The 12,981-nt window shown below is 45.0% G+C and overlaps 2 protein-coding genes across 8 annotated transcripts in view; one reads left to right on the top strand and one right to left on the bottom strand.

The window, feature by feature from the left end:
• The window catches only part of LEF1 (lymphoid enhancer binding factor 1), a 103,654-nt gene extending 93,176 nt beyond the window's left edge, over nt 1-10,478 (top strand). For 3 of the 7 annotated variants that reach the window (XM_006918901.2, XM_006918902.2, XM_015594904.2), the window contains one exon: nt 9,250-10,469. In XM_006918901.2, coding sequence (XP_006918963.1) covers nt 9,250-9,329 — 80 coding nt within the window. In that variant the 3' untranslated portion in view covers nt 9,330-10,469. Of the gene's footprint in view, nt 1-9,249 lie in introns of all 7 variants that reach the window. The other 4 variants (XM_006918900.2, XM_006918905.1, XM_006918899.3 and 1 more) reach the window with 2 other exon arrangements.
• Nucleotides 67-12,981, bottom strand: part of HADH (hydroxyacyl-CoA dehydrogenase) — a 58,667-nt gene continuing 45,752 nt past the window's right edge. Inside the window, exon 8 of the mRNA XM_015594905.2 lies at nt 67-909. Coding sequence (XP_015450391.1) covers nt 755-909 — 155 coding nt within the window. The 3' untranslated portion in view covers nt 67-754. The remainder of the gene's footprint in view (nt 910-12,981) is intronic.

The raw sequence follows: 12,981 nt of genomic DNA, 5'->3' as shown, positions 1-12,981 counted from the left end.
CCCCCCGCCCCCACCACCACACACGCACACCTTTCTTTGTTTAAGGAATTCAGAAGCTTTGATATATATAGTAGTTGACCTGTTTCATCATTACTCCACATTTATTGAACACCTAATAAATGCCAGGTTGTGTTGTACGACTTAGAAATACAGTGTTGAACGAGGCAAAGGAGTTCCTTGCTCTCGTAGTGCTTACATTGCTGTGTGGGTGGTTGATGAAAAATAAACAGGAAAATGTAAAAATAAAAAGGAGAGTGGGCTTGACAGTCTGCTTTAGGTTGGACGGTCAGGAAGGGCCCTTTTGAGGAGGTGACACTTGGTATTATTACTCACTTGGTATCCCTAAAAAATAGGGAGGGCATTCTGTGTGTGGTCAGCGGTGGCAAAGACATGAAGACAAGGGAAACTGCTCATCATGTTGTAGAAATTGCTTAGACTAAGAACCCTGGCCTCCGATTAGCCCGTGTAAACCGCTAATGGACTGGGGCAGATCATTAAATGCCAGGGGACCTGGTTGTTCAGTTTGAGTGTGAGAGGGCTCACCCAGTGTCCTCTAAGCCCCAGCTGCCTCAGGTATAACTTCCAAGCCGGCTTTGCTTTCCGTGGTCTACACTGCCTCCCAGTGTTATCAAAGAGTCTTGGGTCTCTTTTATATTTACTAATTTCTGGTCCTCTCTATGTCTGAGTGGTTTTGTCTAACTGTTAAAGCACCTGTATGATCTCGAAAATGACTCGTATGTGGGGTGGTTGTTTTTCAGTTCCTGCCTAGATCGCTCCTGCCTGCCTTTCTCCTCCCCAGAGCGAGGTTCTCAGAAGCACTGCCTCCAATGGGGTTTGATCCTCCGCTGACACGATCGTATGGCTCCTTATTTGGCAGACTCCAGTCATGCATGCTAGTGCTGGCTTCGCCTTAGAAACAAACCAAAGACAGATAAAATATTTGATTAGATTCGGTCCTGCAAATAGTGCGAAATCTCACACGGCTGGTTTTCAGTTGTGACGGGAAGTTGCTGAGTATTATTAGCTAAATCCTTCTCGTTCCTTTCTTCAGTAAGGTAGAGCTGATGGGACACAGCACCCAGGCGGGGGAGACATTGTGACTCTTAACAGGAAGAGACTTTTTTGAGAGAGTTTATTTCCTCTTACGTACACAGTGAATTTTAACATTATTTTGGTGTCCTTAAAGAAAATTCCTACATCTGTGTATGCAGCTAAAATGCTAAATAATGCTCATCACTAGTGTGGGACAGTGAACTATAAAGAAAATACCCCAGCTAATAAGGAAAAGACTCCTCAGGGAACCAAAAAGCCCTCTGAAAAGTTGTGTTTCTACTCCTTAAAAGATATATGTTTCATCTAATGCTTTTTTTTTTTTTTTTTTTGGTGGGAAATACCATTGCAATTGCCTCAATACCATTGCCAGCCTAAAATAAAGATTGGCTCCTTAAGCAGTTCCTCAGACACCAGCTGTGTCCCTAGAAAGTGTGGTTCTACTTTTGTGTACTATAAGAGGATTCACTCCGGTGAAATCATATTGAAACAAGAAATTAGCATTAACCTTAGTCTCAACACCTTGCAGCAACTTCCAAGATAATTAGAAATGGGATCCGTAAAAAACTCCCCCCTCCAGGTTGGTGGAGGTGATTTCCGAGCTGTGGGTCTTTCAGGAAAGCCAAGTTCATCCTTAGCTGTTTGGACTAACTTGTCACTTGTGGGAATGCTGGGAGCCCAGGGCCACAGGGTTGAGACTGTACACATTCCCCTGGGTCCAGCTGGAAGGCCAGTACCATGAACGCCAACCATTTGTTTATTCACTCCGTAAGTCAAGAGCTGCGCTAGGCAGTTGGGGTGCTTGCTGAATGGACCCTGTCCCTTCTGGAGACCTCCCAGTTTAAGGAAGATATAGACATAGAATGGGTACTTATAAAATAATAATGTTTTATGCTATGAAGGAGGTGCATTATGTAAAAATAAGGAGAACAGGAAGCATATACATCAGAGTGTGGTCAAGGAATGCTTGCTGGAGTACATAACACTAAAGCTGTCCCGTCGTGAGGGCATTCTTGGGTTTGATGGAATGGTGATTGAGTCGCTGTGAGTTTCCGGTATTTTTGTACATGTTTGATTTGGAATATGTAACATCTTGAGTTTGTCAGAAGTCAGAGATTATCATCAAATACTGAACTTTCTTCCTGACTTAAGATTCGTGAGGACTTGACACAAAATCAATGTTCAAAAATCCATAGTGTCCCTGTACTCTAATAATGAAGTATCGGAAAAAGTGGAAAAAATAATTCCTTTTGCAATTGCAACAAAAAGAATACCTAGGAATAAATCTAATGAAACATGTGAAGGATCTATATGATGAAAACTATAAGACCTCTTAAAAGAAATCAAAGATGATACAAAGAAATGGAAAGATATTCCGTGTTCTTGGATTGGAAGAATCAACATAGTTAAAATGACCTTATTACTTAAAGCATTATACAGATTTAATGCAATCCCCATCAAAATCCCATCGGCATTTTTTAAAGAAATAGAACAAAAGATTCATAAGGAATTAAAGAAGCAAATAATTAGAGGATTATCACTCTGAGTTTACTAATTTAAAAACATAACACCACAAATTGGTTAATATTTATTTTAGCAAAACAAATACAAAAAGCCCACCATCTTAAAATTATATAGATTAAAAAGATATTCTTGTGATATTTCAATATATTTCCTTTGATTACATGATGTCAAAGAACTAGTTAAAAAGTAGAAACAAGCTACCTTTTTAAATAAAAAAAAACCTCTAGTTAAACACGCAGAGAGATACATATACAGTCACAGATACACACAGGCACTCAGACACGGAAATACTCACACACTGTGGTTTTGGCTCTGGCATAATCTTTGTCTTATATACCGCCTGAGAAAATGTTTTTACCAAATGAAAACTTTAACCTTTATTTTCCTGGAGCCAAGAGGTATGTGAGAAAGGTAATTTCTAATACAGTACAGAATGTAACGGTTAATTGTGCAGTGGTAGGATTTACATCTTTAAAAAAATTGTTTCTAGCTTTCCATTTGATGGTGGTGTTTGAGAACCTGATGAGGTGGCTAAGGTTTGGGAACTTGGGGCACCTGTGAAGCCTCCCTACAGACATTCTAGACTGTCTAGAATGGGACTGGAGATACCTTCAGGACTGGTGACAGGACTGTGACCCTGAAGGGTCCCCCGGGAGCTTTGCCTGAAGCCTGAGATTTACCTGCCCTGTAGAGTCAGGGAGCAGTCTGAATATTTTCAGTGGTCTGAGAAAAATGTTTATTTTATATAGTTTTTGAAGCTCACCCTGGTGAGTTTGACAGTTTTTTTGTAATCTTTGCTGTAAATTGTGTTCCACAAGTATAATTCTAGTCACCCACATTAAGTATCAGTATGCCTCTGGATATTTGTTTCTGGGTTGGCATGTCAAGAAAGCGAAGCCATGCTCTTACAAAGTAATAAAATTGGAAGCAGCTAGAAAATCTTAAGGCTTGTTAGAAGTCTCAAAGTAAAAATTAAAGTTTTGACAGTTAAAAAGTGAAAAGATGATATTGTTTTCCGTTCTTCATCTTTCTGTCACATACTTAGGCACCAAGTGTGACGAGCACTTAGGAAGCCCTTGGCCCAGAAGGTCACTAAACAGGCAGGAGAGGCACAGCTGTTGGGGGCCCTTGGGAAGGGAGTCTAAAGTCTGGAGGTGGGTGACTGTCAGATAAGGGAGACCTAGGGATGACAGCAGCCCTGGCAGTGGTGGCTGTGTGGCCTCCATGCGGCCCAAGTTGACATTTTCCGGGAAAACATCTGCACTCTGCTCAGCGCCATCCCAGAGCCCCCGCCTGCTGTGGTCCTTTGAATGGAGGCCTCGCCCAGGGGCACCTTCTGCCTCCCGTGAGAAGCAGAAGCAGCCCACGCTGGCCGAAGGAGGGAAGACGAGCATCCTGTGGAAGCCAGAGACCGTTGGGCCAAGGAGAGTACTAGGAGATGGCCTTGGAAAGCTGTCCAAATGCTTTTCCTGCCTCTTACACCCATCCGTCCCTGAAAATTGCTTCCTCCTCCCTTCTGCAGATTGACTTCCTCAGTTCTTTGAATCACGTGTCCAGAACTCCCAAGCCTGCGTGTGTCATTACTGTATCAGTCTCCCAAAGACAGGGTGATTCTTCCAGATTCCAAAGAAGGGACTCTGGTTAGCCCAGGGTGGTCAGACTTCTGCCCCAGTCGGTCATCAGCTGTGGCCAGAGGGGAGGGTCGCTCTGGACAGATGGCTGTCAGGGATGCCTGCTCTAACCTGGGGTGTGAGGAGCGGGGATGAGAGGGGCACTAGGCAGCGATCCAGCAGGTGTGCCCTGTAGCTCCCTAGTCATCTGGCGACTGGGCCTGTTGGATTAGCAGGCAGGGCAGTTTTATCTAGGTAGTTGCGTGCTAGTGAGGAAATTGGGAAGGGAGGACACACGTGGTGAAAGCTTTTAAAGTCTCTGCCGTGCTGCAGTGTCCTTGCCATCGATTCTTGTTCCCTATGTAACGGTTACAAGAGCCTGAATTATGTTTAAGCTGCTTTGGGAAACAAATGGGCGGGGGGGGAACTGGGCCCTTAACTGGACTGATCACTCGTCATTAAAATATAGCGGTATGAGGCTCGTTAAAACCCTCTTGAGCCATAATATTTAGTGTTGTTCATGAAAGCCCATGCAGTTGAATTAAGATCAGTGCACTTAAGAATAGTGGATAGAAAAAAAAGTATTTTGGATAAATCGTTTGATAGAGTGGGTTTTTCTCACCGAACCATCTGAAACCGTCGAGGAAATCAGCCCTTCTGGACAGTGGGGTTTCCCAGAGAACTCTAGTTTTACCTCTTTATCAAAACATGTAATTTTTAACTCTTTTGGGTGCAACTCTTCAACAGGTATGTGCAAATTTAATATTTCTTAATACCTCAGCCATTATTCTACAGTGCATATAAATGTGGCCGATGGTATAGGCTAAGAAATTGGTGCTGTTCGCCACTATTTAATTACCCCAAATAGTGTCGGATTTTTAAAAATCTGCTCTTTATAATTTTTTGTGTGTCTTCCTTTTCTGTGAGGGCCCGTACCCCTCCCATACAGTGGTCTGTTCCTTCTGATGCTGTGTGGATCTGCGAACAAGCAAACAAAGCTTATTTAAATAATACATAAATTAAAAGTGAGTGGGGCCTGAGATCGGTGCGTGGAGGATACTCTTTGAAGAAAGGGTGAGATGTGCTGTCCGTGTGTGAACTTTCTGATAGTACTTAGGATGGCGTAAGGCCTTTTCGCTTTCTTTTCCTCAGCTATGTCCTTGAGAATTGAAGCTGCCAGGTTCACTGATGTCCAGATGAGTGAGGTGAATCTGCTAAAACTATTCATGAGCTTCATTCAGTAAGGCTACTTTATTCTTTTGGACAAAATGAGAAAAAAGGTGTGGTGGAGAGAACATATGTTTAGGACTCCAGAGCTAACCCTGCCACCTACTGGTTGGGTGACCTCAGGCAAAAAGTGTCAACGGCCCACAGCCCTGATTTGCTTGTCTGTTAATGGGCGAAAGTAGGTGGGGCTGTCGTGATGGTGACCTGACCCTGTGCAAGTCTCCGTGCCTGGCGCATCAGTGCTCAGCGGACAGGACATTGCTTTTCTCCCTCGCCCCCACCCCGCAGCTTCCGGCAGACAGAGCCACCTTGGAATCAACAAGGCTGTGGCACACATGGCATCAGGAGGCCTGGGTACTCTCTGGGGGTCACCTCAGACCAGTCATTTTTCGACCACACGCCTCAGTCTGCTCTAAGACAGCGGGGCCGGACGAGCTTCGGCACGCTTGCTTCCTGCTCTGGAAGTCTGCGCTTCCTTTCTTACTCCACCGTGGTGCAAGAGTTCACACCCTGAAATCACAGGATTTTGCCAGTTTGCCCTGTGGCGAGGTGGAGAACTTAGACAATTGGTGGGAGGTGCGTCGAGCGTGCTGCTGTAAGGCAATCTTTGCAATTAAAATCTGCCTCTGTTCACCTCTCGCAACACCGATCGCTTATATTCTCCTCGAATTTCATGTCATAACTTAAAAACACTCGAAGTTCCTTCCTGCTCCTTGCTAATAGCATTTGAGAGGATGATGAAGGGAGGACCTTTTAACACACCTTTCTGGGTTCCTCACCATTTCTGAACAAGGAAAGTGACGTTGCATGGCACAAAGGTGGGCTGTCCTCATGTGTTGTTCCTATAGACCAGCTCTGCTGCCCCCAGCTTGGCCTGGCCGGCCGAGCACACCCAGTGAGTCCCTGGTCACATGCTGACCCTCCTCCCCTCCAGCTTGGCTTAACTAGCCAGAAGACAGCCTGGGGAAGGGGGCCAGGCTGGGCCGCAGGACGCCCAGGGTATGGGCTGGGAAGCACTCAGCTTCTGGTAGAATCTTCTGTTAGAGCTGATGGAGCAAGAATCACCGCTCCTTCCTGCTTTTCACTTTTTTTGAACCAAGGCCTAGAAAGCCCTAATGCCTCAGAGTCAGTACTGTTTATCCCCAGAAGCGAATCCATCTTCACCCCTTTAGATTTCCCTTTATCACTTGGGCTCTTAATAACTGTAGGTTTCTGGTTCCATTTGGTCAGTGGGATATTTTGTTAAGATTGGAATTTGGTCCACGAGAGCATCATGAGTTTCAGATGGATGGTGCCTCCCTCAGATCCACTCTGCAGATGGCCCACCAGGCGGCCAGCAGTGACTCCTGGCGGAGGGAGCCTGAGCCTTAACATGTAGGCAGCGGGGCCTCACTGGCTCCCTTTGAAGCGGGCGCAGTAATTGCGGCTTTGATTACAGCAACTTCACTGGTGGATTGGGCTGCGCTGGGGCTCGCCCAGCCTGGCTCAGCCCCGCCACAGCCCCCCAGTGAAGCCTTAGATGTGGGAAGTCTCCAGTCTCCGAGCCTCATGCCTGTGGTTTCTTGAAAAGACTCTTGATTTGACCAGTTTTAGGTCTATAAAGCCACCGTGTCAGGCTCCCATTTCTCCCACTCGGAGGTAAGACCTGGTTCCGCCCTGACAACCCTGTACTCACGGGAGCCGCCAGGGCCAGGCTGCCTTACCTGAGAGCCGGTTTCTTTGCCACGTTACTTAACCATTTGTTCTGCTGTTAAGAAGGCATCTCGGGTGGGGGCGAGCTGCTTTTTGGTTGACAGTAGTACAGAGGATTTCTGAAGCCTGCTTTTCAGAAGGATTTGTAAGAGGAGACTGAAATCATGAAATAACAGTGGGGAAATGTGAGACTACCTGTAGGAAGACACAGCTTTATGAGGAGCTGTCGAGATTCTTTCCAGGGAAGTGCGTATTATCATCGCGGTAAATGGTCCCTCTAAACACAGCCGAGTTTGTTTTACCAGTTATGTTAGCATCGCGCTCAGCTCGAGGAAGGAAGAGAAGGCCCTTCTGGGTAAGGCGAGGTGGGGGAGGATGACGTGGTGTCCAGCTCCGCTTGAGAATGGGGGCCACAGCAGGGCCTTGGAGGTCATCTGTGCCTCATGACTTCGGAGTCGGCCTGAGGCTCAGGGCAGGCACAGATCCCAACAGAGGGACAGTTTGGCTCCTTCAGCCAGCAGACATTTCTGGCTGCCAATGGCCAGTTCATCTGAGTCCTAGCACTTGCCTCCAGCTGCTGTGAGCTCCTGGCCTAAGGCTGCAAGGCTGTTCCCCAGCGGGAAGAGCACTCTGGGGCAAACCTTTGAGAATGTGTGGTGCAGACGCCCTCGCCACTGTCCGGGCTCCGCCCCTCTCTCCTTGGAAAGGGAGGGTCCTTCGGGACTCCGACCCTCCTGTGTGAAGGGTTGGCGCTGCGCCTAAGGTTAGAAAACCGTGATGCTGCAGTGTCTTCCTGCTCAACAGGGAAAAGGAGACTAGTAGGAATCGAAACTGCCCTTGACGACCTCAGTTGCCAGCATTCTGTGATTTCCTTCCGTTTTGTTTTTATTTTTTCAGTAACTACCCAGATACACAGCTCCGGTGGTGGTGCAGTCATCACAGTGACAGCTGACGCATCCCTGGGCTCACTGAGCCCCGCGCACCTTGTGGGCGTTAGCCTCTCCTCCTCACAGGTCCCATCCCCCAGATCCCACTCCTTCTTCTGCGAGCGGCACTTTGTAGACTGCGCCTTGCCATCCAAAGTTTAGTTCTCATTATTCAACGATTTCAAAACTTCCTTCTATTTCTCCTCTAAGGTCTCTTTCCACTCTCTTATATAAAGAGCGTAAAAAGTCCACCGTTAGAACTAATTTTTAAAGGAAACTTCTGCTAGTAGCAAGGATGGCACAAGCATGAAGGGTTGGGATTCATCTGAGACTGGCAGGGATCCAGGCAGAGTCTGAATGAGGTGGCCTCCCCAAGTTCAAAGCCAGGGAGGCAGATGCTCTCCAGGGGGAAGGAACCAAACTTTGGGATGCTTTCGCTTTCCTTTTGTCTTTGTCTCATCTGTTACAATGTTATGTTTTATTTTTAATCACTTTTTAAAAGCTCATTTAAGCTTTTGGGGCTTGGGGATTCTCCTTTTTTGAAAGTCATTATCATCAGCAGTATCAAACAATTACTTAAATACTTTTCGAGCGTACATTCTAAGGCTGACATTAGAGATCCTAATTATTATGAAGGGAAGAAATCTTGAGAATTGTAAAATCTTAAGTAAAATCAGAGAGGCCTGTGCACCTTGGACTGACTGTGGTGAACAGAGCACATCTTGGTTACGGGGCTACTGTGGGCGTGTGCGGTGCATGGGCTCATTGGAGCACAGTTCAGTTTTGTGTAAAACCATACAGTGGCTCTCCACAGTGGACTAAAAAACTAAACGCTTGAGATGACAGCTCTGTCCCTGATCCAGCCAGTGCTTGTTGTTAACAATTCACGTTTGGCCATTTCCTCCTGATGTTTTTCAAACTTTTTTTTTTTTTTTTTAACCACAATCCAAAGTATTGAGTGTATTTCACATAACCTTTACAAACGTATACACGTACATGGAACCAAAGTAAACATTTCAGTAAAGTATACTCATTCTCTAACACGGTCTGGGGAGTCGGGGCTACCGTGGGGCAATATGTTTTTAGCCATCACCACATCAACCAAGTGGATTAATTAAATGCAGACATGTTAAGGCATGTGCTGTGTGCAGTAGAGGTTAAAATTTTCAAAGGCCTGTGGCAAATTCACGTTAACAGCATTTCGTGTGTTCCTTCCTGAGGTGGAAAACGAAGCTCGTTCCCAACGTGCAAAGCCAAGGCAGCGGCCCCGGGACCTCTTCTGGAGATGGAAGCTTGTTGAAACCCAGACTGTCTCCACGGCCTGCCCAGTCGACCCCAAAGGAGAATTGACACCAACTTCACCCTGAGGTCACTGCTAGAGACACTGATCCACAAAGACAATCACTGCCAACCCCCACCCCTTCATCTACCACAAGAGCCAAGTTCCAAAATAAAGCATAAAGGTTTTTTTTTTTTTTTTTCGTTTAAATTAAAAAGCACATGAGAATGCTTGCAGGCCCTGAGTCAGCTGAGCAGCTTTCCTCTCCTTGTGTCCGCCGTGCACTCCCCAGAGCATCTTGCATCCGTACCTGTAACCTTCGGCAAGGACAGTGACTTGGCTGCCTTTGCCTGTCATGAGCAGCGGGAGCTGGCAGCCAGCATGTCCATCGGCGTCCCAGTGCGGGATTTGTGGAAGAGTTCCCTCTCTGTCTTCATTTTTCTTTCTCTTCCTTTTTCCTAAAGCTTTTATTTAACAGTGCAAAAGGATGAATCTTATGTTTGCTTCTTTTTTTTTTTAAACTTGAATTTTTTTTTTAATTTACACTTTTTAGGTTTAATTTTCTTGTATATTTTGCTAGCTATGAGCTTTTAAGGAAAATTCAAAGATCTGGAAAAGTTTGAAATAAAAAATGAAATGAAAAGAAGCCGCCTTCTTTGGGGGTGACATCTTGTCCGTAAGGGGCTTCTCTGTGAATGGCCTGTGACAAATAGTGGCCTCTCCTCTAAGGTGTTCAGTCGCGCTAAATAAATGTAACGGCCAAATCCATTCTGTTGGTAGCAGTCGGCAGTACTGTTTCGTTTTATTTTTTGTCTGATCGCTCTTTTTAAAAAAAAAAAAAACGGTAAACCTTAACAGATACTTTCAGTAGACCAGTTTGCAGTGAATTTTCATTTCTTTTCTTCTCACCTCCTTGTAAAAAGCCCAGCACTTGAATTGTTATTACTTTAAATGTTCTGTATTTGTATCTGTTTTTATTAGCCAACTAGTGGGATTTTATGCCAGTTGTTAAAATGAGCATTGATGTACCATTTTTTTTTTTTTTTAAATAGCAAGGCACAGCCTTTGCCCCAAACTGTCATCTAACATTTGTCATTCCAGTTTGAGTTAACGTGCTGAGCATTTTTTAAAAGACGCTTTGTAATAAAACATTAAAAAAAAAAATCACTTTTTAAAAGAGTGGAGTGCCTGGTCATCGAGTCGGGAATGGTGAACTAAATCCACATGCCAGGCCAGAGCCGGTTTGTCCCCTTCCGAGGGACACTGCTGGTGTAGCCTCCTCTGGGAACAGGCCGACACACCTGTCATACAAGGGGTACCTTCCCCAGTCTCTAAGACATGTGGTCAAAGGTGCTTGTATGGCATGGGCACCACCACCTCCTTCCCAGGTGTAGACAGAAGTCAGTGCCGAAGGAAAGAAGCGTCACCGCGGTTCAGATGGGGTTGAGCACCTCGAGCATCCGAGCATCTGAGCATCCGAGCATCCTCGTGGGCTCTGGCTGGCCGTTGGCTTGCTGCCATCTCTGTAGGTGTGCCGGTGCTTTCCGCTTCCCAGCTCAGTGGTTCTCAAGCTGGGCTCCTCAAATCCAGGTGTCCCTGTGCCGAAGGAAGGTTTTCACTTCCACTTACCTCCTCAAAGTCAACATTTTCCCAATTTCAGGTGATTTGAATTCTAGAATTCTCCCTTGAGCTTTTGTAGTACCAGTAGATAGGTTGGTTTCTAAATTAGCCAAATATATATTTTACATTCAAAGCATAGTATTTCATGGTCTTCCGCAATGTTTTTCTATCCATTGAGCTAGCTTGAGGACCATCGATAAATTGGTCTGACGACTCTGGCTGAAATTCTAGTTCTATCTTTTTTCAGCCTTTGATACAGCTGGGGAACAGCTGGCTACCATACTTGTAATAACCCTCCTCATACTGTACTTGAAGATTGCCATTAAATCACCCCTCAAATTTTTCTTCTCCAGGCTAAGTAATCCCAATTCCTTGAACCTTTCATCATCAGTCCTTTAATCATTTTCATTACTGTCCTCTGGAACCTCTCCAATTCCTCTTCATTTAGTCCTAAACTTGAGCCAGAGAAAAATGTCTATTTTATGTTCAGGGGACCTACTTGTTATAAAGGTTTCATATTTGAAAATTATCTCTGAGTTTTCTTAATGTACATGAACCGAGTAGTTAGAACTGTCTGAAACTCCCACCGTGCAATTTTCAGGAGTTAACTAAGAAAATCCAACGAAATTATGGAGGAGGTGACATTTAAGTGTTACTTTTTGGGGGGAAATGAAAGGTGGTAGCAACATATTGATTGGCTTTTCTAAATCTTAGAAACCATTTAATAATAAAAGTCTGTCCAAGTAAACAGCAAGGATATAAAGCTGAGAATTGAGTCTTGTCCAAAGCCCACTCAAGTCCTCTCCTGTGGTTCCTCTTCATTTTTATGACACAAAAAATGAGTAAACAACGTTGAAATGGGTTATAATGCAAAAGAACATATTTGCTGCTATTTGCATCCTCTCTGAGCTGGTCGTTCTTTCCCCAGACTCGGCCTCCTCCTGTTGTCTATAACTGCTTTCAGAATAGCTTCCCAGATAACTTTGATGTCACCTCACTCCTTCCTGGCCCATTGTGCCCAAATCCCGCTTTCTGGTGCTGAAGGTACATCAAGAGCCCCCTAGAGGTACAGACTGAGGGACACTATCCTGGGTGTCCGTGAGTAGAGGGACTGTCCTCTGGCCATCGCTTCTGTTGGTCTAGGAGTGACCTGGCTTTCTTCCTGCAGCAGGCTCAGGGCTGAAGTTTAAGCCAAGAGGAGGGTGGGCCTGCCTTTTTTCTGGGAGCCAGCCTTTCTCTGAGGTCACAGCTGGCATGCTGGTCCTTATGGAGGGGTGTTTTCTCCCAGTTTAGTTTGGTTGCTAGGATTGCTGGCAACTACCTGTGTAGCAGGAAGGAGCCTTAGAACAGTTTATGGCTGCAGCTGTCCCAAGCACAATTGTTCTTTCCTCTGTAGTTTGGTCTAAGGCTGTGACAATATGGTAACCTCTAATCAGGGCCCGTGAGGGGTCTGTGTGGATTTCCCTTTAAAGGAAAGAAGTCGTGAGGGAGTAATACATGGTTCTAACGGACAAGGGAAACAAATTCCGTGTAACAGAGCGGTTGTACAAGCTACACTTACTACATTTGCCTCAGGATGTTACTTTTCATACACAGAATATTAAAAGCTGTCCTGAAACCTAACTTCCAGGGATACATGTAGACAGACACACAAATTTGAACTGCTTTTTAATAGAAACAATAGTTTGCAATTAATCATCTTAATACTAACAGAAGGATATGATTCTAAATGCTTATAAAATGTATCATGGGGGAAAGATTAAGATCTTTGGTTTTGTTGGCTCTCAGTGGATGCCACTTTGGAAGCAGCTACTCTAAATCTCTGCCCCTCTCATGGGTAATGTTCCCTCTGTAGCCGGGAGTGGTTCCGAGAGAGGGTAGGAGGAGGATACATCAAGAGTAGCTATTTATTTTTTGCCAATATTTTACTTTATAATGAACAAATTTAACTTATGTAAATAGCATTCCACTTTTGAGAATTTCACTAGTGTTACAGCAGTTATAATGCAAAAGAACATATTTGCTGCTATTTGCTACCTCTTTAAGAAAACCT

This window comes from Pteropus alecto, unplaced genomic scaffold, assembly GCF_000325575.1.
Source record: "Pteropus alecto unplaced genomic scaffold, ASM32557v1 scaffold5, whole genome shotgun sequence".
In the NCBI taxonomy this organism is placed as follows: domain Eukaryota; kingdom Metazoa; phylum Chordata; class Mammalia; order Chiroptera; family Pteropodidae; genus Pteropus; species Pteropus alecto.
Note: the sequence above shows the minus strand (reverse complement) of the source record. Positions and strands in the feature narration are given on the sequence as shown.